The following is a 26,481-nucleotide window of genomic DNA, read 5'->3' as shown; positions in this document are numbered from 1 at the left end:
TGAACCCATTATTTTAGCAAATTTTGATTTTTTTAATATAACACTGATGAGTCCTGAATATAAGTTTTGAGTGGAAAATATATTTCATTTTTTAGTTGGAATGAATATTCCCAGTCTGTGGCTTATCTTTTCATTTTTAATACATCTTTGAAATGCAAACAATTTCAGTTTCTGTGAAGTCCAAATATCAATTCTTTTATGGATTTTGTATTGGATGTCATATCCTAGAACTCTTCTAATCCAAGGTCATGAAATTTTCCCCTATGTCTTCATTTAGGTGATGATCTATTCTTCCCCCTGAAGTAAATCTTAATTTTGTCTAATTTTTCTGCCTCCAGGATTACCATGCCAATTAGGAAAGTCTCCTGGCTAGTCTCTGTCTCCATTCCACACAGCAGCAAGAGTGACTTCTAAACTCACATTAGATCAGCTCATTTTCTATGAGACATGCTTCCATGGTGTCCCACTGTACTGGGAACAAATATCTAGCCTTTTCATGATAGTAGCAGCCTCTCCTTCCCTCTGCGCATCATTCCCTTTCCAGCTCATTGTATTCCAGCCACTCAGGCCTCTTTTGTTCTTCTCAAATACAAACTTTCCTCTTCCAGCTGAATGCTTGTCCTGGCTGTTTTCTCTGTCTGAAATACCTGCCTTTAGCTGTAGAAGGCTGCCTCCTTTCAAGCTGTGAATTTCACTTTAAACATTTGTTCCTAAGTAAAAGGGTTTCCTTCCCCTTCCATTGTTACCTTGCTTATTTCCTTATAGGACTCCTGTAATTTACAGCTTGTTTATTTATTTGTTTTTTTCTCTGCTTTCTCAACTAGGATGTGAGATACAGGAATTTAGCAACTTAGACTGTCTTGGTCACTACTCTGCTCCCAGTGCTCACCTCATAGGCATGGCACAAGGGAAGTGTTCGGTAAATATCTGTTGCATACGAGAATGGAATTATTACCCCTATTAGATTTCTTTTCTATTAGGAATCTCAGTTCTGCTCTAGAAGCGGTTACCTTTTTATTAATACTATGAATAACAAGAGTAAAGAGAATAAAAACAACTTTGAGCTTGTCATCTAATTTGTGTTTCAAGGAATATTTTATTCAGAGTATATTCACTATTTTCTAATTCAGAAGGTCCAGAGGAAAGTATTTACTCACTTAGGAAGGATGGCCTTTCATCTGGGTTTTGTGCCCATCCACTTTCTATAAGCGAAATCATCAGTGTTCGATGAGGTATATCAAATGGCAGACTTTCTTCACTAGTGTCGGGTCGATGTCCTTGTGACACACTATACATAATCTGCAAAGGATTGGTGACTTCTGTCAACAAATAAACGTCATTCATTAGAAATATTTTATGATCCAATTATGCTAAATGTACTCCACACCCAACCAAGTGAAAATAAGGAAATCTTGAAATCTTGGGACTAATTCACTGCCCCTGTTGTGTAAAGGAAATATGTATACCCAGCCATCACAAGGCTTGTCTGCCTCCACGGGCGGAGTTTACATCATCACCTCATTGGCATTGGGCTCCACCATGTGATTGGATTTGGGCAAGCTGAGCTGAACTTACTAGACCCAGGAAGGGCCACAGCAACTAATATCCAATGTAATTGAGAAATAAATGTTTATTTTGTAAGCTACTGAGATTCTGAGATGTCTGCTACACAGCAAGCTGACTTATACAAACCTCAAAAGAAAGAAGTATTTTCAGAAAATTTAAACATTCTTTAATGTTTGCTGGTCTTTGTACTGGGACCACTAATTAAATTTTCATATGAAGAGTTTGATAGTTGGAATGCATCTTAGAAATAGGAATTCAAAATTCTCATTTCACAGAGAAAAATGAAGACAAGAAAGTAGCTTGATGACAGAACTAATTACTGTCAAAATAAGAATTAGCATCTAATTTTTCTGATTTGAATCTAGTACATTTTTTGGTGCACAGTGGATTCATGGTAAGTTATGTTTTATAGTGTGTTTTCTACAAAATGAATGGTAGGCAGATTTAAAATAAAATGAGCTTTAGAGAATTCTACATGTGGCCCACCAACATGATGTTTCCCAGAACACTTACCCTCAAAAGGCTGTTTTCTGGATAAGACTTCCCATGTGATAACTGCATAGCTGTTTTAAGATAAAAATATAGAGGCAGTATATTATAAACTAGCTATGCATAATAAACTATAATACTAAATTTAAAAGCTGACTGTGGAGATATCCTTTTCTGAAAGTGACAAAGTAGTGAATTGTATTAAGAATTAAGTGTTTAGAACCAAGATGATGAATATTCAGTTTGTTTTAAAAGGGAATTAATCTTAAATTGAAAAATTTGGCAATTACTGTAATAAAAATGAAGTTATATGCCAAAATAACTTGTGGATAATTCAGTAATCATTCTTAAACACCTACATAAGCTATGCCCTCTAATTATATGATTTCATTATTCACACACAAGAGAGAGCAGTAAGAAAACTGTCCTATGTAGCCCTATTTATTGACTTTGTTCTGGTCTAAGTACTGTCTTCTTCAGTAGTGATAACCAGACTGTCCCTATCTGTGCCCCTCTCCCCACCCCACTGCCCACATCAAAGTCACATATGAATAAACCCTAAAGTATTATATTATAAATTGACAGGACAAAAAGATGCGTTTTAAAATGTTTTTAAGGACATAAAAGTGGCTTAAAGCAAAGCATGTTTAATTTCAGAAATAACCAGCCACTGTGGGCTTGATTTTACTTTCCCCATACTTAGGAGAGAAGAAGAAAAATCACACTTTAAAATGTACTTTCAAAATTCTGATGGATTAATCTTGTTTTTAGACAAGTTAACTCTGAGCATAACTAATGCACTATACCTGTATATGTCATGCTTGACACTGGCCCTTGATTTTTGTCCAGGCTCATAGTTTTCAGGTGGCATATAGATAATGGTCCCTCCTTCTGGTGCAGATTTGCTATTTCGTGATTGTGACAAGGACATCATACGCCATTTTGACAAACCAAAGTCTGCAATCTGTGAGGGAAAAGAGTGATTGAATTTAAAGATTTTCTCTTCAAACAAATCCAAGAATCAATTGCCTTTCTTCACATGTATTCAATATGAGACCAGAGGAAATATTATAGATGTTAGTATTTTATTTCTACATATTCCATGAGTTTCTTGGATTACATAATACTGAGCCCAATAACTCTAGAAGCAATACATACTGGCTTGAAGTTTAGCAAACTATTACAAATTTCAAAAGGGAGACTTTTGAAAAAGGAAAGAGGATTATTTTTTCCTTATAATCTAGATGAGTGTATACACTAAACACTTTACTGTTTGTGACAAATAGCTTCATAGCATGTGATTTTCAAATTCACCTATAACTCACAGAACTGCTAAACTACTCATATGTCATTTGATTGTCACTGGCATTTTTATAACTCATTTATATAAGCTGTAAACAGGCTTACATGCTGTTACATATATATATTTAACACAACAGGTTTATATGCTGTTATTTATAATGTTCTAAAAATAGCATCCTTAAATTCTGAAGTAAGCACGATGCAAATATCATATAGTTCATTATTATATTATTTATGACTACTCTTAAAAGTATCATCTGTTGGCAACAGTAGTTAGCATGTAAAGCATATTTATGTCCATGACAATGACTACCTAAAGAATTATCAGTGACAAACACTCCATGCTTTTTATATGTCCTTTATAGTTTTATATTGCTTGTAAATCTTGTCTATATGTTATACAATATCTTATAATTAAATATTTAAAAGGTACCTTATTTTTCTAAATGGAAGAAAAAATATAAGAACAGAAACAATATTCAGTGGACAGAAGAGTATGGGAAAACATTGAAGGTACTTAATTTAAATTACTTACATCTCTACATTGCAGAATTTCAGAGTCAACATAGTGGATTGAGTGCCATCCAGGACACTGGCTTGTGTTTCAGCTATTTAATGCTTATATTTTTACTAGTTTTAAGAGAATAAATTGTTTGTTTAGTGTGTAGATGAATATGAGATAAAAATATGGACCCACTCTAAAAAGGGAAGGGGTAGATTGTATGAATCTTTCATAAGTTATTATAACAAAAGGGTTAGTCTAAGGAAGAATATTAGAAAAGGTGGAGAGAAAACATGGTGCCAAGCTGGATAGAATTAAAAGGCACATGCTGAGAACATGGGTTCTGGAGCTGAGACTGTTTAGATTTATAGTCTGTTCTAATTGTACCACTAATTAGGTGTGTGACCCTGAGAAAGTTTTAAAGTTTCTCTATTGTTGGGAGCCATATTGCCTGGTTTCAGGGACTGTAGCCTCATTAATGGACAATAAGGGTCCCACAGCTAGTGCTGAGTGAAAAGACCTTTAACATGAGCCACTAAGGAGACAGAACATTTCCTCCTGGCAGGAGCACAGCCCCTGCCTTCCTCACTTCTGCCTGCTTGGCTCTGGGCAGATGCCTGGTTAGTCAATGATGGGTAAGAGCCCTCAAGGGAGGGGTGACCTAAGACAGGCACAGTTGTGACAGGCCATCAGGGAAGGACTTAGGGGTCTTCAGAGAAGGGACATAAAGACCCTCATCCCTTGGCTTTGTCATAGCCTGAGTCCTCAGTCTTTCTGTAAAAGTCTCCTAGTCTCTTGGCTGCTTGGCTCTCCCCACCTGACTCAGCCTGGGAAGTATGCCAGAGGCAGCTTCAACCTTGTATTGGAACTTATATTGGAACAGATGGCTCCTGCTGGCAAATCTGGCCAGAGAAATACTATACATTGTTTCCGTTGAGGTTTGCTTTGCCCTGTTGCTATGAAACAGACACTTGAGCTAAAGCCAACCCTGACCACAGACAATCCCTGTGTTTCTTCAACTATTATCTGTCAAAGATGTCAGTTTTTCATGACTGCAGCTTTTTGGACACTGGTTGATGAGCTTCATGTGCATACTATGTATCTCTGTGTGAGCTGAACTCAATAAATATACAGGAAAGAAGGTGTTCCGGACCTTTCTCCTTTGAGGGACTGGTCACCTTTCCTCCCCAAGCAGATTACCTGTTGGGCATTTTTATTCTCATACCCGATGACTCAGGGGACCTCTGCTGGTGGAGCACCCCATTACTCTGTGCCTCAGATTACCTATCTGCAAACAGAGTAGTAACAGTCTCCATAGTGTAGGGTTGTACTGTGAAAATTAAATGAGCTGAATTAGTATTGCTAATGTTTTGGTTACAGGAATACGTGTCTCCCTAAAGGTTGCTCTTATTCATACAATACTGTCAAGCACAGAACCAGGTTTTAGGCTCTAAGTCTCTCTGAGTGGTATTAAGGTTCCAAGGAGCATATATCCCACTTAATTCCATTTGGCTTTGCAGAGTCTACTCTTCCCTCACCCTCTGAAGGCAAAACCAGTATTCCAGGAATACACCTGCCAGGACTGTAAACATTACCATGGCAACTGATTTTATTTTTGTGCCAGAGTGAAAAACTTAAAAAAATAATAGGGATGTGGTCTCATTTATACTCAATCCCTCATTTACAAACTACTGGGATCAGTATTGATTTGGGTACAATGTTGGAGAAAACAGCCTGAGTTTGCTTCCTATGTGCTCCTTTTACTTCAGATAAGAGCCTCACTTTTGAGTTTTCCAACTCGGCCTAGAACCCTTAGTCAGGATTCCCTCTTATCAGCTAATTTAGTTTGTCTTCCACATGGAGCCACACATCTCCCCTTCCTCTGTCCCAAACAGTGTCATACATGAAATACATAGTTCATTACACCTGGGTTTTCAACAGAAGGAAGATAGGACGAATGTGATGAAAATAATAAGAACTCCACAATTTCTTGAGGGTCTTGATAAATCAATCATTCACCAATGCAGACAGAATAGGAACTTTCCCTTTTTATACAAGACCTTTAAATATATTTCAAAGCTAAAGGTTGTCTTTTTAATTAAAAAGATGATAAAAATGAGAGGAAATTAAAATACTCTATTCAAAAAATTATCCATAATCCTACCACTCCATTAGAATAGCTGCATACTTTCATTTATATATACTATTCATCCTGAAAGTATAAACAAGCTAGGAAGAACCACTTGTAAGTATTCTGGTTTCCACACAGGACTGACATAATAGCAGAGAAATATACTTTCTTTTAAATTCTATTCATATCAAATAAAGACCAAGGGTACCCTACTGATTAATGAAGAAGAGAAAGGATGATTGCCCATTACTTTGCTTCTGTTTTCTCTGGACTAAGACTCAGAAAGTAAAGCCCAAGGAGGTTGAAAGGTTTATAAAGTGCAAGTCTTAGGTTATTTTATATATGTTTCAGGTTACCGAACACTTGCAAATACCTCCTGGGTCCTCTCAGTGTTCTTTGTGGGATAGCAGATGAGAAAAGTAAATGTCATTCTGATTTTTAAAAGTGAAAAATATTATTGATTTCACAAATCTACATACTAACAAGAGACTATCCTTAATCTCTGGTGTAAAAATTTAGAAAATTTTTATAATTAATGAAAAAGCCAGCAAGAATTCATGAAAAAAAATTATATTAGACCAGTTGTCAATTTCAGACCTCATATGCTATGTCAGAAGTACTGGACACAGTGCCTGGCACATCATAGTTGCTCTACAAATATTCACTGAATATAAGAATGACTGACTTCATTTCCTTTTTTGACCATATCACTACTGTTGAAGAGTAAGTGTAAAAACAGTGTGTATATTACAAAACATTTTGAGGTACTTTAATAATAACATACTTGACTACAAAGCTAGTAGGCCTATCTGGTACATATAGAAGATCAACAGATTATTGAATAGCATGAATATGGCACATGCTGAGTATATGGCAGTTAATAAAATAGACTAAATTTCTGTTTTCATGGAGCTTACATTCTAATTGGGGGAGATGGTCAATAAACATATTAATAAAAATGTTATGTCAGATGGTGAAAATAGTAAGGAGAAGCATAAATTGAGGCATGATGTTAGAGAGGAACTGGCTGGGTGGTCTAGGGACAGTCATCTAGAAACAATGGTTGAAGATATAGAAGGAGTAAGTCATGAGGATGTCTGGGAAAACAGTCAAGCAAGGACTTCCATAATATTCTTATGGACAAAATAAGGACATATGGGCTTTTTAAAAAATTCTTTTAGGAGTACTCCAAACAAACAATGATTATCTTCCAACAGTGCTGATGACACGGACTTGAGGGAGGTTTTTAGTATCATGTAGTGCAGCTCTGACCTGAGCTCTGCATGGTTAATAATTGAGTCATGACTCAAATACATGAAAAAATGCCTAATTAAATTTTAGGATGATACAAAGCTGGGAAAGAACTTACAACCCATAGAATACAGAAATAACATTCAAAAAAGTCTTAAAGGGTGAAGTGAATTGCTCTAGACTAACAAGATAAAACTGCCAATGTCCAAAAAGTTTTCTGCAAAGCACATGATAAGATGATGTGACAATACATAAAAAAAAGAACATCTCAGGACTTTTTCTTGACACTAAGCCCAATCTGAGTGTTGTCATGTGGCTGTTCCCCAAAAGGTGATGAATTATTAAGAAACTATTAAGAAAAGTATTTAGGACTAGAGGGTAAATGACAGTTCCATTCAATTTTAAAGTGGTCAGACCACATGGAGAACATTTTGTTCAGTTCTGAGGATCAAAATTTAAGAGAGATTGAAACACAGATTCATATACATAGTATCTGGGATTAAAACCCATGTCATAAGGACTCTGGTTGGCAAGGAGAAGGCTGTAACACAACAGTGTGAGGGGCAGGCTGTAGCCATCCTCAAATATCAAAAGAGCTGTCCTGTAGAAGCAGAATTGAACTGACTCAATTTATTACACAGAGAAGGTGTTTTGGGTGATCACATAAGAAAATGTCATGGTTATTCAAGAATGGATGTTGAGACTCTCCTGTCATAGGATAACTGCCTTGGGAGGCTGGAGATTGTTGTAGTGAGGACCCAGGGGACTGAGTGATTGCTAAGGAACTTCCACATGTAGGGTTCCCTAAACTGATATCATAGATTAGTCTCTCTTTCTAGCAATACTGAAGCAGCAGTTTGCTTCCCTTTCCTCTCCCATTTTATTCTAGGAGGAGGAAGTGCCTTTAGTAAAGGTTTATTTTTTTCACTTAATTTTTCTCAAAATTTTTTGTATTACTTTTTCTATTGTTCTAACTTCCCTACTAATTATTTCTTAGAACATTTTTGATATTTATAATAATCTTCAATTATGTACTTTATTGTGAAAAATATAGCAAAATAATATGTAAAAATAAAGTGAGTTACACTTAGTGTTAATTACTCAGCAACTACCTCTTATTTGCTGTCATTAGTTAGATGCAGGGTAATTGAAATCACTACTATCTACTGCCTTAAGATACTTAAATCTTTTACTTTACACAAATATTAATTCAAAATAAAAAAAAATTAGTTCAAAAGCATAAAATTACAAAACTTTTTGAAGATAACATAGAAAAAAACATTCAATACCTATGGCTTAATGAAGAGTCCTTAGACATGACAGCAAAAGCATCATCATAAAAGAAAAAATGGTTAAGTTGGATTTCATCAAAATTAACAGTTTTGCTTTGTGAAAGACCCTGTTCAAAGGATGAAAAGAAGAAGCTATGGATCAGGAGAAAAATATTTGCAAACTACATATCTGATGGAGGACTTATATCAAGAAAATATATAAACTCTCAAAATTCAACAGTAACCCCCCAAAATTCAATGAGGAAACAGCGTAAGACATAATGAGATATTTCACTGAAAAGGATATATAGATGATACATCTATAACCATTCATCATTAGCCATTAGGAAGATGCAAATTAAGACCATGATGAGATACTTGTATACATTTACTAGAAGAACTAAAATAAAAACTGTGGTAATACCAAATGCTGGTGAGGATGTGAAAAAGCTGGGTCTATGACACATTGCTGGTGGAATATAAAATGGTACAGACTCTCTGGAACACAGTTGGATAGTTCCTTAAAAATGAAGAATGCCCTTACCATGTGACTGAACAGCTGGGCATTTATCCCAGAAGAATTAAAACTGATATTCATTCAGAAAGTTGCACAGGACTATTCACAGGAGCTTTATAATAATTGCCAAAGACTGGAAATAACCAAAGTGTCTCTCAATAGGTGAATGGTTAAGTAAGTGGGGCATACTCATACTGTGGAATATTATTCAGCAATTAAAAGAATAATGAATGGGGTAACAACTTGGATGCATCTCAAAGGCATTATGCTAAATAATCAAAGGCAATCTCAAAATACCACACACTATATGATTCTATTTATAAAGCATTCTCAAAATGACAAAATTATAGAGATGGAAAACAGATAAGTGGTTTCCAGAGGCCAGGGATGGTAAAGGGCAGTAAGCAAGTGTGACTGAAAGGAGGAGCCTGAGTGCTGTCTGCGGTGTGGGGTAGTGCTGTATCTTGATTGATTGATTATACAGATTTACACAGGTGACAAAGAGATACAGAACTATATATATGCATTGTATTAATGTCAAATTCTTGGTCTTGAATTGTGCTATCATTATGTGTGATGTAACTATTAGTGGAAACCGGGTGAAGGGTACATGGAACCTCTTTGTATTATCTTTGCAGCTTCCTGTGAATCTATAATTTCAAAATAAAAGTAAAAAAAGCCATATTCCCCAATTTCAGTTAAAACATAATGACTTTGTATTTTGTACTATAATTATATCTATATCTGTGGTCTAGGAATAACTAAAGCCATTAGGGCAGGAAGAAGGGACACTGAAGATAAGAATTAGGAACAAACTGACAGTAACCAGAGAGGTGGGGGGAGAGGGATAATAGGGGAAGGACTATCAATAAATGTATAAAGGACACATGGACAAAGCCAAAGGGGGTAGGTTCGAAGGTGGGAGGTGGGGATGGGTAGGGCGGGGGAGGGTGTGGTATGGTGAAAATGGAGATAACTGTACTTCGACAACAACAAAAATAATAAAACAAAATAAAATATTAAAAGAAAAAGAATTAGGGGCTATGGAAAAGGGAGAGATATTTTGTTGGCTAGGTGGAAAAATAACTAAGGCCTTCTTAAAGCTATTAATCACAAGGATACACATAGTTTTAAAAAGTAATCACCTTAACATGAAATTCATCATCCAATAAGATATTCTGAGTCTTTAAGTCATGATGAAGTAGAGGAGGATTCATATTGTGCAGGTAATTTACGCCCAGTGCAATTTCATGCAGGATGCGAAATCTTAATGGCCAAGCAACATCAGGATATTCTGTTTTCTTCATATATACAAGAAAGAAACAAAACCAAAATCACTGGCCAAATTTCATTACATTCCCATTTAGAAAATTAAACTTTCCATGATGAAATACAGTATAAACTAAAGTCAAAACATATGCTCATTTTTATTACATAGTATCAGTTTGACATTAACATACTTGTATCTTATTTTCCTTACTTTTTAGGGAAAATAATAATTATATAGCATTAATACTCCCTTTTAGTTTATATTAGTACTATAAACTACATGATATCAAATCTTTTTCTTCTGCTGACACAGCTTCAATTATTTTTTAATTTGTATAATATCTATACACATAAACCTATACCTATATCCATCTTCCCATTCTTTGGCTTATATCAAGTAGTCTGTGCATGCACCATGCACACACAAAATTCATTTCTAGTCCATACCAAACCATTTATTCAAATTAATGTTTTAATTTTCCTATTAATATAAAAATATAACTTAAGGTATTATAATCATTGCATAAATTAAAAAATATGACCATATTATGTTTATTGACTAAGCATTAATATCCCATACTTTTAATTATATAGTTAATTTATTTGCATTCCAACTTGAAAAATTAGCCTTAGGTTTTATTTTTATGGAGACAAAGATCATCTTCATTTATAAAGCATATATAATACAGACACATTACAAATGTTTTATATTTTTGGTGCTTAAAAGTGATATCCATCTGAACTTTCATAAAATGTTTCTGAACATAAAAATTAATGCAGCATCTCAGGAGAATGAGTATACTCAGAAAAATTAGATATTCTGGGGAGATCCTCCAATGAATCCTCAGGCACCAGCCACTGGGTACATTTTTCTAAATGATATGAAAAAGCACACTTCTACTGAAAGCTCCAAACTGTTATCGAGAAATTTTTCTGTAAGTGGATCAGTTTATAATGCAGTGATCAACTTGGCAGGGAAGTGGGTCAAAATACTTTGTGTTTGCATTGTAGTTTGATTTATTTCAATAATCTTGTGTGTGGGTAGAGGAGGGTACTTCAAGATAAATCCCACCCTAATAATGCGATACAGAAAACCAAAAGAAACACACATATTCATGTTGAACATTACTTCTTGAATAACTGAATCTTGAGTAACTGAATCTATTAATCTGTAAAAAGGTAACTTTTCTGAAAATTATGTAGTTTTAAAGCCAGAAGAAGTCCTCTTTATACTATAGTGTTAAATAAGGGCTTCTGGTCATGATTCCTTCCAGGAGTTAGTAGTCCTCCTACAGGAGGCTCTAGAAGTCCTAGTGGGCTCCAAATTTAGGTGTCTGAATATCTACTAGAGTGCTGAGGTATGGGAATAAAACATTAATATTTCTACTGATTTTTCAAAAAGAAAAAATATGCTTAATTAATATTTGCAACTTGATTGCTGTGGTGGTTACACAAATCTCATACACTGACACCAGCTACTAGGCCCCATCCTGTTTTAGATGGTCACATCATAAACAAAGAGGGAGTCACTCCACCAGGGGCTGACTGTGGCACCCACTCTTTCTTTTCACTTACAGAATACTGACCTATCAGGATTTAGGAGCACCCCAAAATTGGATTTTACACTTTATATTATCCAGTTTTAACTAAACCAACTTTCACTAAATGGACTGAGTGGTACAAAAAGACTTACTGAGAGAAACTGCAGGTTGGAGATAATATCAGCTTAAGCAAACAACAGATGAATACTCATATTTTGAGAATGAAGAGTCCTTAATTTGTTTACTGATGGGATTCACAGTCAAAGCCAGAGTAACTGGTACCTTGAGAAAAAAAGTAAATGGCTCATGCCATTGTTGATTGTGGAAAAGCTAACGCATTTGGTATTCAGAGGTAGATTTATTCTGCCTATTAATTTAGAGCTTTATGAACTGGTATTATCAACATTTAGCTTGAACCCTAAATTGTGTTTAACATAAAGTAAAATCCAGCCTAACTAACAGTGGACTGTACAGAGAGCAGAGTTTATCTTTTCTCTCTGTTACATCTACCTGTGTAAATATACACGTGGAATAAGACAATTCAGTGTAAAATTCAGGAACAGTAACCTAAGCAAAAAATCTAGGTCCCTTAGAATACAAGGCCTGACTCCACATAATTTTTAACAACACAAAAGAAGCTGTAAATGGTGAAACTTTACAATTGTAATTGTTTTTCATTATTCTTATTTTGGTTCATCCATATATCCCCAAATAAGTTGATCATTTGTAAAACTAAAACCCTATATAGCTTGATTCACAGAAATCAAGCCACTGAATATTATAGCCACTGAAAGTGTACAATACTTACCCTATGTAGGAGTTCATTTAATGATCCATTTGGCATGTATTCAGTAACTATTCCCAAAAATTCAGGCTCATTGCAAATTCCCAAAATAGGAAGAATGTAACTAAATCTAGCTTTGTGTAAAATTTCAGCTTCTCTTAAGACATCATTTCTTTCACTAAAGGAAAAAAAACATAATTATTTTAAAGTAATGAAAAACACAGTTATCATGTACATGATATTAAGTTAGTCTAGACTTTTTCAGTAATTAGCTTTTAACTTCTTGTGAATTATGCAACTTCTCTGTCCTTTAGTTTCATCATGGATAAAGTAGGGAAAACACCTGCCTTATGTATTGTAAGGTTTGTTTAGAGACCAAAGTAACTTTTATAAGCCACTGACAAAAAAAGCTGTACCTAGGTTATCATTAAAGTACTTTTCTAGGAAAGGGAAAGAACACAAGAGATAAGTTTATAAAGTCTGTATTAGAATGATTAGTGTATGAACTAATTAAATGAATAAGTTTATGTTGTATTAAAATGACATTTGATTAGGATATTATATTAAAGTTTATGGTTATATACTATGTAAAAACTTACCAAATATCCTGAATATTAAAACATCTAAATGTTGTAGATTTAAATGACTATGTGACAGTTGCATGAGGGTCAATAATACTTAGAAATTATATTCTGGAACCCAGGGAAAGAACACTGAGAACAGGTGAGTGCTCCTAACAGATGCCTGGGATAACTCTGGGTCCCAGGTGCATTTGCTTATTCATATACAAAACAAATAAATATCAAACTATTATTAAGAATAAATTGTGCTCAGCAGTATGGAGAATATAAAGATGAAAAAACAGTGTGTGCTTTCAAGCTGCCCAGAAATCTTTTAAGAAAAATACGTATAGCACTGGGAATATAGGCAGTAATAATGTAATAACTATGTATGATGTCATGTGGGTACTAGATTTATTAGGGTGATCACTTTAAGTTATATAATGTCTAATCACTGGGTTGCACATCTGAAACTAATATATTTTATGTCAACTCTAATTGAAAAATAAAAAAAATAAGAAAAAAAAGAAAATACTCATTGTCGTTTTGATTTGCATTTTTTCTGATGGTAAGTGATGTTCAAATACCTGTTGGCTTTTTGTATGTCTTCTTTGGATGTGTTAATTATCTTGATTTGGTAATCATTCCACAATGTATGTATATCAAATCATCATGAAACACATTTTATATTTTCTTTTAAGTATATTTTATTGATTATGCTATTATAGTTGCCCCATTCGCCCCCTTTTATTCCCCTCCACCCGGCACCGCCTCCCACCCTCATTCCTGCTCCCTTAGCTCATGTCCATGGGTCATACATATAAGTTCTTTGGCTTCCCCATTTCCCATACTATTCCTAACCTCCCCATGTCTATTTTGTACCTACCATTTGTATTTCTTTTTTTGTTTATATTTAGAATTTTATTAAAAAAACAACAACAAGACATCACAACCATGAACATTGTTACAACTAGTTAGAGGCCCTCTTGGTTCTTCACAATGATACTAAGCATGCTCACAAGGGGTTCCCATTGTTTAGTCTTAAACAACCATCTTTAGAAGGAAAAAAAAAACCAACTCAGCACACTATCATTTAACTTGTTTTAATGTTTCTTTACCAATGGTGAAATAGAATAATCATAATGTTGTAACCAACATTATAAATATGGAATTATAAATTTTAAACATTTTCTGGTTTAAAAAATAAATCTCGTAGTCAATGCAGCTCTGTGGCATCTTTGCATCTAGTAGGGTTGGTCTCTTCGCTCCTGATGGTGTTCACCTTTATCCATTTTTCCAGGGCCTCCACGCCCTCCTCTTCTTCCTCCCATCTGTTCCATCAAAGGTCCAGGAGGACCTCCAGGGCCACCTCGTTTTCATCCATCAAAGCTACCTCAGTCCAATAACCAGCCACCATGGAAGCCACCTCTGTCTCCACCATGGCCACCTCTGAACATGCCACCAGGACCACCACAGTCCCCGCATCCCACCAGGGGCACCTCTGTCACGGTCATCACCTGGAGGTGGAAAGGGTGGTGGGAGGAAGCCTTCAGGCTTCGGGGCCTTATGCTGGCTGCATTCTGTTCTCCAGGCAAAGTTCTGGTTTCCACACCCTGGATTGGGGCACTGCTAGTCTCCCACTTGGTGCTGGACATTTCCTCCTCCAGATGGGTTTCCTCGGAAATCCCAGGGTCTTCTTGGGGGAAAGCCTCCTCCATCTCTACTATGGCCTCCCATGTGGTCCATAGGAGCCCCAGAACCTCCTGGGCCCCCTGGACCTCCACAGAGCAGTGGCGGCATCCCCCTGCCCTCTCAGGGTGTCAAACCCACCCCGCTCCAAGCTGTTCATTGGAGGCTTCTTCTAAGCAAGATAAACTTTAAGTTTGCTACCTTGAAAATCTTTCCCATCAAACCACTCCACGGTGGCTTTGGCAGGTGACGGATCTTCATACCACATTGTAGCATCACCTTTGGGCTTTCCCATTTCATTGTCTAAGTATACATGGATCATGGGTTGCCCGGTTTTCTTGTTCATCTTAACAACTCCGCACTGCCTGAAGAAGTCTGTCAGATCATCTAGAGTCGCATTGTCATTTAATCCTTGTACATAAATTGCATCGTTGTTAGAATCTTCATCTGAATCAACAGGTGGGCCTAGATCAAGACCTGGTCCTTCATCCAGAGGTACATCAGGCTTATTGAAGCCACCTCGCTCTCCAGCACTGCCCATTCCAGTGTCACCTCCTCCCCACCCACCTCTGCTCAGGCCTCCACAATCAAATCCCCCTCTTCCCCTGACCTGGTTATCAGGGCCACTCATGCTTCGCTTCTCTCCTGGTCCAGAAAATCCTCCAGACTCCTGCCCATAAACACCCATGCTACTGGGGTGGTCCTGTTGGAATGAACTCTGCTGCCCATAGCTGCTGCTCTGTTGGCTATACTGACTTGGAGCCTAGCTGTAGGATCCAGTTTGGGGGTGGGTAACTAGTAGGTGGATGCTGCCCATAGCTGCTTTGTTGACCATACCTACTCTGCTGTCCAAAGCTGCTCTGCTGAGTAACTTCTCTGATCATAACTAGTTGGCTGTGTACAGGTAGGAGGATGGGATGGCAGTGCTGTGACTGGCTGCACTGGGTAGCTCCCAGGTACCTGGGGATAACTGTAGTTACTCTGTCCGAATTCCAGATTGGGCTGGTTGTAGCTCCCTGTGCTAGGTTGAGGCTGATTAATCTCAGTGGTCTGTTACCATCCTGTGGTCTTGCAAGTGCCATGTCTGCCAGCTGTTGCCTGTAGGCTGGGTAAGCAGGCTGAGTGCCATATGCAGACTGAGTTGCATAGGAGGCCTGGGTGGTAGTGACCATAGCAGTGGTGGTATCATAAACACCAGTGCCATACCCTTGGACAGGCTGACTATATGCCTGGGGGTCAGTTGGAGCAATATAACCTGCATAAAAAAGTTGCATAGGCTGTCTGCCCATAGATAGCAGTGGCTGCCTATTTCTGGCCCTCCTACCAGTCTGGATGAATATTTCTTCTTTAACTCCTTAGTTGTTGGACTCCACAGTTTGATTTTCTGGCAGTTCTGGTTGTTTTCTGTTTTAAAACTTGTTGTTGTCCTTCTTTTGGTTGTGCGAGGAGGTACAGTGTATTTACCTACACCTCCATCTTGGCCAGAAGATCATGAAGCACCCTTTAAAATGCCAGTCATATATGCAGTCCATGGACCATAAAGAATGGTGGACCCGTAAGATTGTAATGGAGCTGAAAAATTTCTATGACTTAGTGACATTGTACCCATTATGATGCCTTAACCTGGTGTTATTTTGTACACCAGGAGTACATGCTATACAGCTTGTAGCTCAGGAGTAATAAGCTGTGCCATGTAGCCCAGTGTGCAGTAGGCTACACCATCCATGTCTGTGCAAATGCCTTCATGATGTTTGCACAATGACAAAATCATTTAACAATGCAGTTGTTAGAATGTAAGCCTGTCATTAAGTAGTACATGGCTGTATACAATTGTATTTGTCAGTTATTCTTTAATAAAGTTAAAAAATAAGAAAAACAAAAATAAAAATAAACACTTAAAATATAAGGCAGAATGTGATTAGTTCTCCCCACAAACTACCTAAATGAATAAATAGACAACTGTGAGAACCCAAAGAAAAAAGAGTAAACTTTGGGCTTGGGGTGTCACTACAGTCGTCAGAGAGGTGGGATTTCAACTACACTTTAAGGATGGATAGAATCTCAATGTTTGGAGAAAGGACATCCAAGCTAGATTTGGCCTCCAAGATGAGAGGGACCTTGCCTGTTTCATCTGTGTGTCCCTAGGACCTGGAACAGTGCCTGACACATAGTAGATAGTAGATAATAGATATGTACCAAATATATTCAAGGAAGTTAAAGTGAGGGCTATGTTTGGAAAATGGCAAGTCGTCTAATATGAGTCAGGGTATATAGCAGTTGTTATAGAAGTGAAGGTTATTGCTGCAGGTAGGACTACATCTCAGAACCTTAAAGCCAGACAAGGGTGTTTACACTTTATTAGTCTTGAGCTGTGACTGGTTTCTAAGCAAACGAATGACATGAGCAGAACAAACTTTTAGGATTCACCTGGCAGAAGGTTGGAGGATCAGCAGAAAGGTAGAGTTTGAAAGTCAGGTGTTAGCTATAATACTAGTTAAGATGTGAAGCAATGAAAGCCTGAAACTATAAAGGTCACAGTGGAAATGGAAAGAAAAACATCAGCTAACTAGCATGCCTAGGCTGTGGTGACTGACTGACTCACTACAGGTATTACAAAAAAGGATTTAAAGATGTCATCAGTTTTCACTCTATGAATGGGTGTTGGTAGCAGCAGTAATAGAAATAGAACAGTCTCCAGGAGAAGCCTGCTAGGTAAATGATGGTGATTAGTTGGGTCTTAAACCACCCAACCTCTGGGTAAATGGCAGTTGCAAGAAGAAAAGCAATAGACATTCCAGACCAGACGGATGAGGCCTGCTTTAAAAGTAAACAAAAACAAAATATAGCAAAATATCTTATTTATGTTTTGAATAAATGATCATATATGTTTATAATTGAAGAGTTACACAAGGGTACACACTCTGCTCTTCACCCATTTATTAAGCTCCCAGGTGAGAGGCATGTTTTAATTAAACTTCTTTCCCTAAGTTGGAACGGTTCTGTATTTGCATCAAGAGATGTAGGTCAACAAGAGAGGTACTGGGTAGCACACTGGCAGGGAGGCAGAGGTACTACACTCTTTCCTCCTCCCAGTAGGAGGGGTATGAGGCATTCTTCCTTCTAGTTTGATCTATTACGTGTCAGCCACTTTATATACCCTGTCATTCTACTATCAACCCCTAAAGTTTGGTTCATTACCCCACTTGGGGTAATATCTGAGGACACTGAGGCTCTAGTCAGTTCATAATTTTCTAATGGTCACGCCAATAATAAGTGGCAAGGTTGGAATCAGATTTGAATTGCAATTGTGAGACTCTAAAGCTTGTGCTTTTTCCATTCTAGTGCATGATCGGAGAAGACAGCGGGTTCTTCAAATCAGGTTTTGGGAAGATTTAGTGATTGGAAAAAACAGAAAAAGCCAAAACAGTTTAAAAAGTTTTTTATATATTTAAAAATAAAAATGTGTTTTGGAGATCAAACCCTTGTCCAAAGTATCACTGGCAAATGTTTTCCCAAATGGTTGGTTTCCTTTTCATTTTAATGATGGTTTCTTTAGCAGTGCAGAAGCTTTTTGATTTGATGTAGTCACTTTTATTTATTTTTTCCTTAATATCCCTTGCCCTAGGGGACATATAGGTGAAAATACTGCTCCATGTGATATCTGAAATTTTCCTGCCTATGTTCTCCTTTAGGACTTTTATGGTGTCATGATTTACATTTAAGTCTTTTATCCATCTTGAGTTTATTTTGGTGTATGGTATAAGTTGGTGGTCTAGTTTCTTTTTTTTGCACATGCAACTGTCCAGATCTCCCAACAGCATTTATTGAAGAGGCTATTTTTACTCCACTTTATATTAATGTCCCCTTTGTTGAATATTAATTGACGATAGAAACTTGGGTTTATTCCTGGGTGCTCTATTCTGTTCCATTGGTCTATGTGTCTGTTCTTATGCAGTCAGTACCTGACTGTTTTGATTGTAGTGGCCTTTAATATGGTTTGATAACTGGTACTGTGATCCCTCCTACTTTGATCTTCTTTTTCAAAATTACTGAAGCTCTTTAGGGTCATTTATAGTTCCACATAAATTTTTGAATTATTTGCAAAGATTTGATCTTGTAAGTATATTAAAAACTCACATGACTCCACACCAGGAAGACAAGACAATTCATTTAAAAAAACGAGCCAAGGCCCTGAAAAGGCACTTCTCCAAGGAAAACATACAGAGGGCACAGAGGTAGATGAAAGGATGTTCAATATCACTAGCTATCAGAGAGAGACAAATTAAAACCACAATGAGATGCCATTTCACACGGGTCACAATGGCCATCATAAACAAAGCAACAAACAACAAATGCTGGCAAGGCGTGGAGAGAAGGGAACCTTAGTACACTGTTGGTTGAAATGCAGACTGGTGCAGCCACTGTGGAAAACAGTTTGGAATTTCCTCAGGAAACTAAAAATAGAACTGCCTTTTGATCTGGCAATTCCACTGCTGGGATTATATCCTAAGAATCCCAAAACACCAATTAAAAAGAACCTATGCACCCCAATGTTCACAGCAGCATTACTTACAATAGCCAAGGGCTGGAAACAACCTAGGTGCCCATCAATAAATGAGTGGATCAAAAAATTGTGGTACATTTACACATGGAATACTACACATCAGAAAGAATGAAGGAACTCCTACCCACTGCAACAGCATGGATGGAACTGGAGAGCATTATGATAAATGAAATAAGCCAAGCAGTAAAAGACAAATACCATATGATCTCACTTGTAAGTAGAAGCTAATCAACAAAGTAAACAAATAAGCAAAAAAAAGAAACAGAGACACTGAAATGAAGAACAAACTGACAGTGACCAGAGGGGAGGGTGGCAGGGGTTAAAGGGGGAAAGAATGGGAAGGGTTAAGCCAAGGAACATGTATAAAAGGACCCATGGACAAGGACAATGGTGGGATTGTCTTTGGGAGCAGTTGAACAGGGAAAGCAATGGGGGTAGAATTGAGATGACTGTAATTGAACAACAATAAAAAAAAATTAAAATGTAAAATACAGCTTCTGTAGACTTATCACCAAAAAATTATCAACAAAAAAACACTTACGGTATCTACAGGGTGTTTGAACGACCTGTTAGTACCATTATACTCCTAAGGAGTTGGGAAATTGTTGGGGAATGCCCTCTCAGGAGCTGAAATCAGGTTACAGAGGAGGATTGACCAATTGCTAAAATAAGAACAAGAACCATCATATACACTTATTTTTCTTTCAGGTTATCCCAAAGAACAAAGCAAACATTATCCACACCAGAGCCCAAGAAGTCCATGTATTTATTATTCCCATTTTATAAGTGAGGAAATAGCCTGTGAGCCAACAGCACACAGCTCAGCCCTGTGCTCAGTCTATGCAAATACTGCTGATGTTCACATGCCAGGAATCAAGTGGTAGAAAAGCATGTGATGCAGAGATGCTGGAGTATTTCACTAGTCTTATGGCTTTTTTGAAGACAGAATTAATTTCCTACCCATTTAGTGAAGAATTTTAGATTATGAAAATTATTAAGGAGTAAGCAAAGGTAACTCCCTCTCCATTCCTTGGCCCCCAAAAGGCACAAAACTTGAATTAATATCCACAATGGAGGGTCAATTAGCTTTAGAAAAGGTCCCTCAGCACTGACTTTCAGTGTATTTGCACAGTAGATTCCCCCGCCACCCCACAGATCGGCTGCGTGCTGTCCACACACTTGTCTTGCACTTGCGCAGAATTAAAGGCCCAGGGTAAAGAGGCCGCACCCTGCGTTGATGAGGCTTGGGTTGGGGGTATGCATGAGGAGGGCCCGCCTTAGGGGCGTCGCCAGTCTGCTGAGTTCTGGGCCAGACAGGCCGGATACCATAGCAGCTACAAAACGCAGGGGCCAAAGCTGAGGAAGGGCTTTGACGAGAGCCACTTCGACTCGGAAGTGAGCTAAGTAGAACGGACAGGAAGAGCAAAGGGAGGTCACGGCCGGCCATGCGTGGTTGAAGTGCTTCCTGGAAACAGAAAGTAGAGCTCCCACTAAGTCGTGCAGGATGTGCCAGGCTGTCCGAGTTTCTGACCCTGTTTAAGTTCTGATTCAGGTCACTGTTAGCAGAAAGCACAGTATTTCCTCTGCGACAGGCTCTCCTGTGAGAATAAGCCTCAGTGACCAAGCGTTGAGCCGCAGAGTAAGTACAAGGGCCCCAAGCCCAGACGTCCCAGACCCAGAGCCTAAAGGGACACCCACGACGCCCCGTGGTGGGTGCCCGGTCCAGCCACACTGGATGCTCAAGGCGCAGTGGGCAGAGTGGCCGGGAACGCGAGACGGGGACCCAGGGAAATGCCCGCCACGGGGACAGTGCGTGGGGACCAGATACAAGGAGGGAGCCGGGCTTCCCGGCTGTCGCAGTCTTCGCGGTGGTGCGGAAGGACCTACCTGTCTAGCAGAGGGGTGTGGATGTTCAGGTGCTTCACAGCCACCTGCACGCGCCAGTCCGAGTGGCGCGCAGACGACACGGTGCCGGACGCGCCGCGGCTGAGGAAGCGCAGGTCGGCCAGCTTGTGCGAGGGTACGGCGGGCAGCGCGCTGCAGATGGGCTCCACGCTCATGATTCCCGGCTGCGCGGCCGCACCCGGCTGCCCGCTTCTGGTTCCTGTACCGTCCTGCTGCCGGCCGGAACCCCTGCTGCCGGATGGCACTAAGTCGCCAGGACGCCCATGCCCACGTCGCGCGCCGCCCAACGCTTTCCGGGAGACTAGCGAAGTGCGGTCAGGAAGGACACTGGTGGCTCCACAGGGGCTGCAGGGAGGAGTCTCCGGCTCACCAGCCCGCCCGGCCGGCAGCCACCGACTCCTCCTCTTAACCCTCCCACACCACGCCCCCTTCCCCGCCCGACCCCTCCCCCAACACCACAAGCTTCCGCCGGCTCCTCCCCAACCAAGCGCCCCCGCCCACGTCCTCCGGCTCCTCCCCTCATCCTGCCCACATCCATCACCCGACCGATCCCACCCCCAACTCCTCTACACTCGGAAGGCTCCAGCCAATGCAATCGCCACCTGGCCCCGGCCCCGCCCCCGCTCGTTGGCTTTTCGCGGCACACCTCTACAAGCAGTTAAGGCCCGAGTCCGCTTACTCTGCGACTCTTGAAGGCGGTGAAGAAGCAGCACACCCATTTGGCCCCCTGGCTCGGGTTTGGGGACGCGCTGTCGGCAGCCCGCCGGTTTGTCAGCCCTCTTGCCCTGGGCACAGTCTCCTCAGCTCCGCTTCTTGACCAGGCGGGGAGGTCGGCTCCCGCACTGACCAGGCTTCACACCTGAGGAAGCGCAGCGAGCCAAGTAAAGCTTAGGGCGCCAAGTTTGCGGAGTCGGGTAGGGCAACTAGTCTCAGACACACGCTCCAAAGCCCTCAGCCTGCGGACCTAGCTAAGATCAGGACCAACGGACCAACGGCGCCTCAGCGACAGAAGGCTAGGCGGCCATTTGCGCCCTTGTATGTTCTTGTGACCGGGGTGTGCGAGAGCAGCGGCGTCCTAAGAGCTCGCGTCACTCTCAGTGAGAGGCTCTGTATCACACGTGGGTCACACTCCGTGCTTTGTCTTCAGTGAGCGCTTGGCTAGAGTGTTGTACAAACTCAATCATTCCCTCTGTCACTTACTCATCCTTCACTTATTCACTCACTAATGCATTCACTCATTCATTCAGCCACTCATTCTCTCACTTCACTCATTTATTTATTAATTCGCTCATTCATTCGCCCACTCACCCCCTCACTCATTCACTCTCCCACTTACTCCCCCCACTCACTCACTCTCCCACTTATACACTCTTTCATTCACCCACTCATTCATGTACTCGCTCATATATTCATTCACCCATTCACTAACTCATATTTACTCACGCATTCATTGATTCATTCACTTGTTCACTCATTCCTTCACTTACTCATGCATTTATGCATTCATTCATTCGCTCACTTGTTCTCTCACTCATTTTCTCTCTCACATGCTCTTTTATTATTCACTCATTCACTCACTCATTCACCTCATGAGGTAACAAAGAGTTCCAGAACAGGAGAACAGAAAACAAGGGACAGGAAATGACCCCAAAATAATTGAAGCACTTTTCCTGGCCTAAAGCACAGGGGTCTCCACACTGAGAGGAACCATGTGAGACTTGTCATTAGGAAGCTCAGGACACTAGGAATACAGAAGATTTCAAGAGTTTTCAGATGGGAATTGGAAGGCCACTGGATTTCTCAGCATTAACACTTTTATGCTAAAGCCCAATGGACTGAAATGTCTTTAAAATTCTGGAAGAGAGTAACTTTAACCTAGAAATCTGTAGTCAGTCAAACCAACCATCAAGTACAAGGGCAAGATAAAAACATTTTCACATACACAAGAAGGCAAGTTGATGCAGACACAGGCCTGCACTGTCCACCTCATTATGGATTAAATGAGACATTCACACAGACTACTGAGTCTGGTGGAGGAAAAGGGACAGCATGGCTTTTCTTTCAAAGGGAGCAAAAGCCTTGGCCCTTGCGGTGACTGGCCTTTATTGGGTTTCTAGGCACATTACATGATGGTCCTCATTTACTATGCACGGGTTCGCTTTAGGTGGTTACCTTTTACAGAAAACAAAGGAACCAATGTTTGCAAATGAAAAGGCAAAAGTGGTTGAAACAGTTATACTCATCCTTGGAAGGTTAAACATGGATTTTAGGAAGTTACTTTGCAGTAAATGTCCTCAATTCAGGGTGAGGGAGTATTTTAGCAAGAGCAAGACTCAAAGTGGCCTAAGCACATTGCAGGCCTGATTCCCCATGGGAGAACCTATCCATGGGTGTGGGTCCTGTGCATCTCTGAGTGGGAGCTGGGCCCACGCCACGCAGAATGGTCTCCTACAGCAATATTTACTTTCTACCCATCCACCTTTTTAGAAAAAACTCTGTTAGAGGATGTGCTCCAACAAACATGGAAATAGTCAGAAAAGAGAAAGACTTGGTATCCAAAAAATAGGACATGGACAATGTGAGGGTAAACCGAAGGATGGAAGAACTGTCTTCAATTTATCTACCACAACCTCAGATCCTTACCTTTCATAATAGTTTTCACCATATACAGTTTTTGAAAATATAGCCCTGGCTGGTGTAGCTCAGGAGATTGAGCATGGGCCTGTGAACCAAAGGGTTGCTGGTTTGATTCCCAGTCAGGGAACATGCCTGGGTTGTAGGCCAGGTCCTCAGTAGAGGGCCTGCAAGAGGCAATCACACATTGATGTTTCTCTCCCTGTCTTTCTTCTTCCCTTCCCTCTCTCTAAAAATCAATAAATAAAATATTTATAAAATATGTTATTAATCATATATAGTTTAATTAATTCCCATAATTAATTGGTTGACAAGAAAAAGCTTAAGGAATACTTACACTGAAGTACATCAACTAAATGAGAAAAAAGTAATTATCCAAATCAAGCTAAAATCAATTCACCAGTTACAAATCCTCTAAAATCAAGATTTGTTTTCCCATGTGCTATTTTAGGAAATAATAGCTTGGAATCTCTTATCTCTTTAAATAGAAATGAGACAGGAAAATTGAAAAATGAACTGCATAAAAAGTAGAAGTCCAAGAATTTAAAATATTTCATATTCTAGTTTTTTAAAATTTTTAGTTGAAAAGCATCTATTAAGTTTTAAAAACAAGTTCTGGAGAAGTCTCTATAATTACATAATAATGAAAGTTTTGCATGAGAAAACAAATATTTGGGGTATATTTGGTGTCTTTTCCCCAAAAAGCAATCTTAAAAATACTTGGTATGCTTGATAACATGGAGTCTATTGTTATAAAGAGTCAGAAAAATACACATTTTTGTGGTTAATGAGCACAATAATGTTTTTCACTTAATTATGTTCAGTTATAGATTAAATATGATGTCATTTTAAAATTGATTGATAAATGTATTTCTGATAACTAAATTCTCCACATGTCAATTAGAAAAAGTAAATAGTTGCAGTAGATCTATTAGTAAAGATAATATTAAATCAAGCTTTTAATATAAAGAAGATAATATTAATATCAAGATAGGGAATACTTTTCTCAAACATTTTTCAATTTAAAGTTACATCTTTGTCCTTTAACCTGGAAGACAGTATTTACTTTTTAAGCAGATTTTTAAAAAATTTTCTATATTTATTATTTTTTGCATTTTTTAATTTTTTGTGTTTTTTATTATTTTTTAGCATTTTTTAAAATTGTTGTTCAAGTACAGTTGTCTCCATTTTCCTGACACCACTATCCACCAATCCACTCTAAATCCTTCTCACCTTTGGCTTTGTCCATGGGTCCTTTATACATGTTCCTTGACAACCTTTCCCCTTCTTCCTTTGTTATCTCCCTCTGCCCTCCCCGCTGGTTACTGTCAAGTTGTTCTTTACTTCAATATCTTTGGGTATATTTTGCTTGCTTGTTTGTTTTGTTGATTAGATGCCACTTACAGGTGTGGTATTTGTCTTTTTTTGCCTGGCTTATTTTACTTAGCATAATGCTCTGCAGTTCCGTCTGTGCTGTTGTGAAGGGTAGGAGTTCTTTCATTCTTTCTGCTGTGTGTATTCCATTGTGTAAATATATCACAACTTTTTGATCCACTCATTTACTGATGGGCACTTAAGTTGCTTCCAACACTTGGCTATTATACATTGTGCTTCTGTGTACACTGGAGTGCCTAGGATCTTTTGAATTGGTGTTTCAGGATTCTTAGGGTATAATCCCAGCAGTGGAATTGCCAGGTCAAAAGGCAGTTCCATTTTTAATTTCTTGAGAGAATTCCATACTGTTTTCCACAGTGGCTGCACCAGTCTGCATTCCCACCAACAGTGTACTAGATTTCCCTTTTCTCCACAACCTTGCGTAGCATTTGTTTGTTGCTTTGTTTATGATGGCCACTGTGACCAGTGTGAAGTGGTATCTCATTGTGGTTTTAATTTGCCTCTCTCTGGTGGTTAGTGATGCTGAGCATCTTTTCATATGCCTCTGGCCCTCTATGTCCTTGAAAAAATTTTTTTCTCCTTGAAAAAATCTCTGTTCAGGTCCTTTGCCCATGTTTTAATTGGATTGATTGTCTTTCTGGTGTGGAGTTATGTCAGTTCTTTATATATTTTGGAGATCAAACTCTTGTCTGAGGTATCATTGGAAAACATATTTTCCCATAAAGTTGGTCCCCTTTTCATTTTGCTGTTTTTTTTTATCCTTGCAGAAGCTTTTTAGTTTGATGAAGTCCCATTTGTTTATTATTTCCTTTATGTCCCTTGCTAGGGAACATTATCAGTGAAAATATTGCTGCATGGAGTATCTGAGATTTTCCTGCCTATGTTCTCCTCTAGGACTTTGGTGGTATCACAACTTATATTATTTAAGTCTTTGTCCATCTTGAGTTTATTTTGGTGTGTGATGTATGTTGGTGCTCGAGTTTCATTTTCTTTTTTTTTTTTTTTTTGCATGTAGCTGTTCAAATCTCCCAACACCATTTGTTGAAGAGGCTATTTTTACTCCATTTTATGCTTCTGCCCCCTTTGTCAAATATTAATCAACTATGGAGAC

At 38.9% G+C, this 26,481-nt stretch overlaps 1 protein-coding gene and 1 pseudogene across 3 annotated transcripts in view; both read right to left on the bottom strand.

Annotated features, from left to right (window-relative positions):
* The window catches only part of RIPK2 (receptor interacting serine/threonine kinase 2), a 35,302-nt gene extending 13,602 nt beyond the window's left edge, over nt 1-21,700 (bottom strand). For 2 of the 3 annotated variants that reach the window (XM_045842182.1, XM_045842183.1), the window contains exons 1-6: nt 21,324-21,700; nt 12,648-12,801; nt 10,175-10,330; nt 2,862-3,019; nt 2,080-2,129; nt 1,158-1,319 (exon numbers count right to left, since the gene is read on the bottom strand). In XM_045842182.1, coding sequence (XP_045698138.1) covers nt 1,158-1,319; nt 2,080-2,129; nt 2,862-3,019; nt 10,175-10,330; nt 12,648-12,801; nt 21,324-21,496 — 853 coding nt within the window. In that variant the 5' untranslated portion in view covers nt 21,497-21,700. Of the gene's footprint in view, nt 1-1,157; nt 1,320-2,079; nt 2,130-2,861; nt 3,020-10,174; nt 10,331-11,991; nt 12,122-12,647; nt 12,802-21,323 lie in introns of those variants that run through there. The other variant, XM_045842184.1, reaches the window with a different exon arrangement.
* LOC123820912 lies at nt 14,428-20,883 on the bottom strand (annotated as a pseudogene).
* Nucleotides 21,701-26,481: the final 4,781 nt, after the last annotated feature.

The sequence above is a fragment of the Phyllostomus hastatus genome, unplaced genomic scaffold (assembly GCF_019186645.2).
Source record: "Phyllostomus hastatus isolate PE091 unplaced genomic scaffold, TTU_PhHast_1.1 phas_contig_38, whole genome shotgun sequence".
In the NCBI taxonomy this organism is placed as follows: Eukaryota; Metazoa; Chordata; class Mammalia; order Chiroptera; family Phyllostomidae; genus Phyllostomus; species Phyllostomus hastatus.
This window is presented reverse-complemented; position numbering and strand designations above follow the sequence as displayed.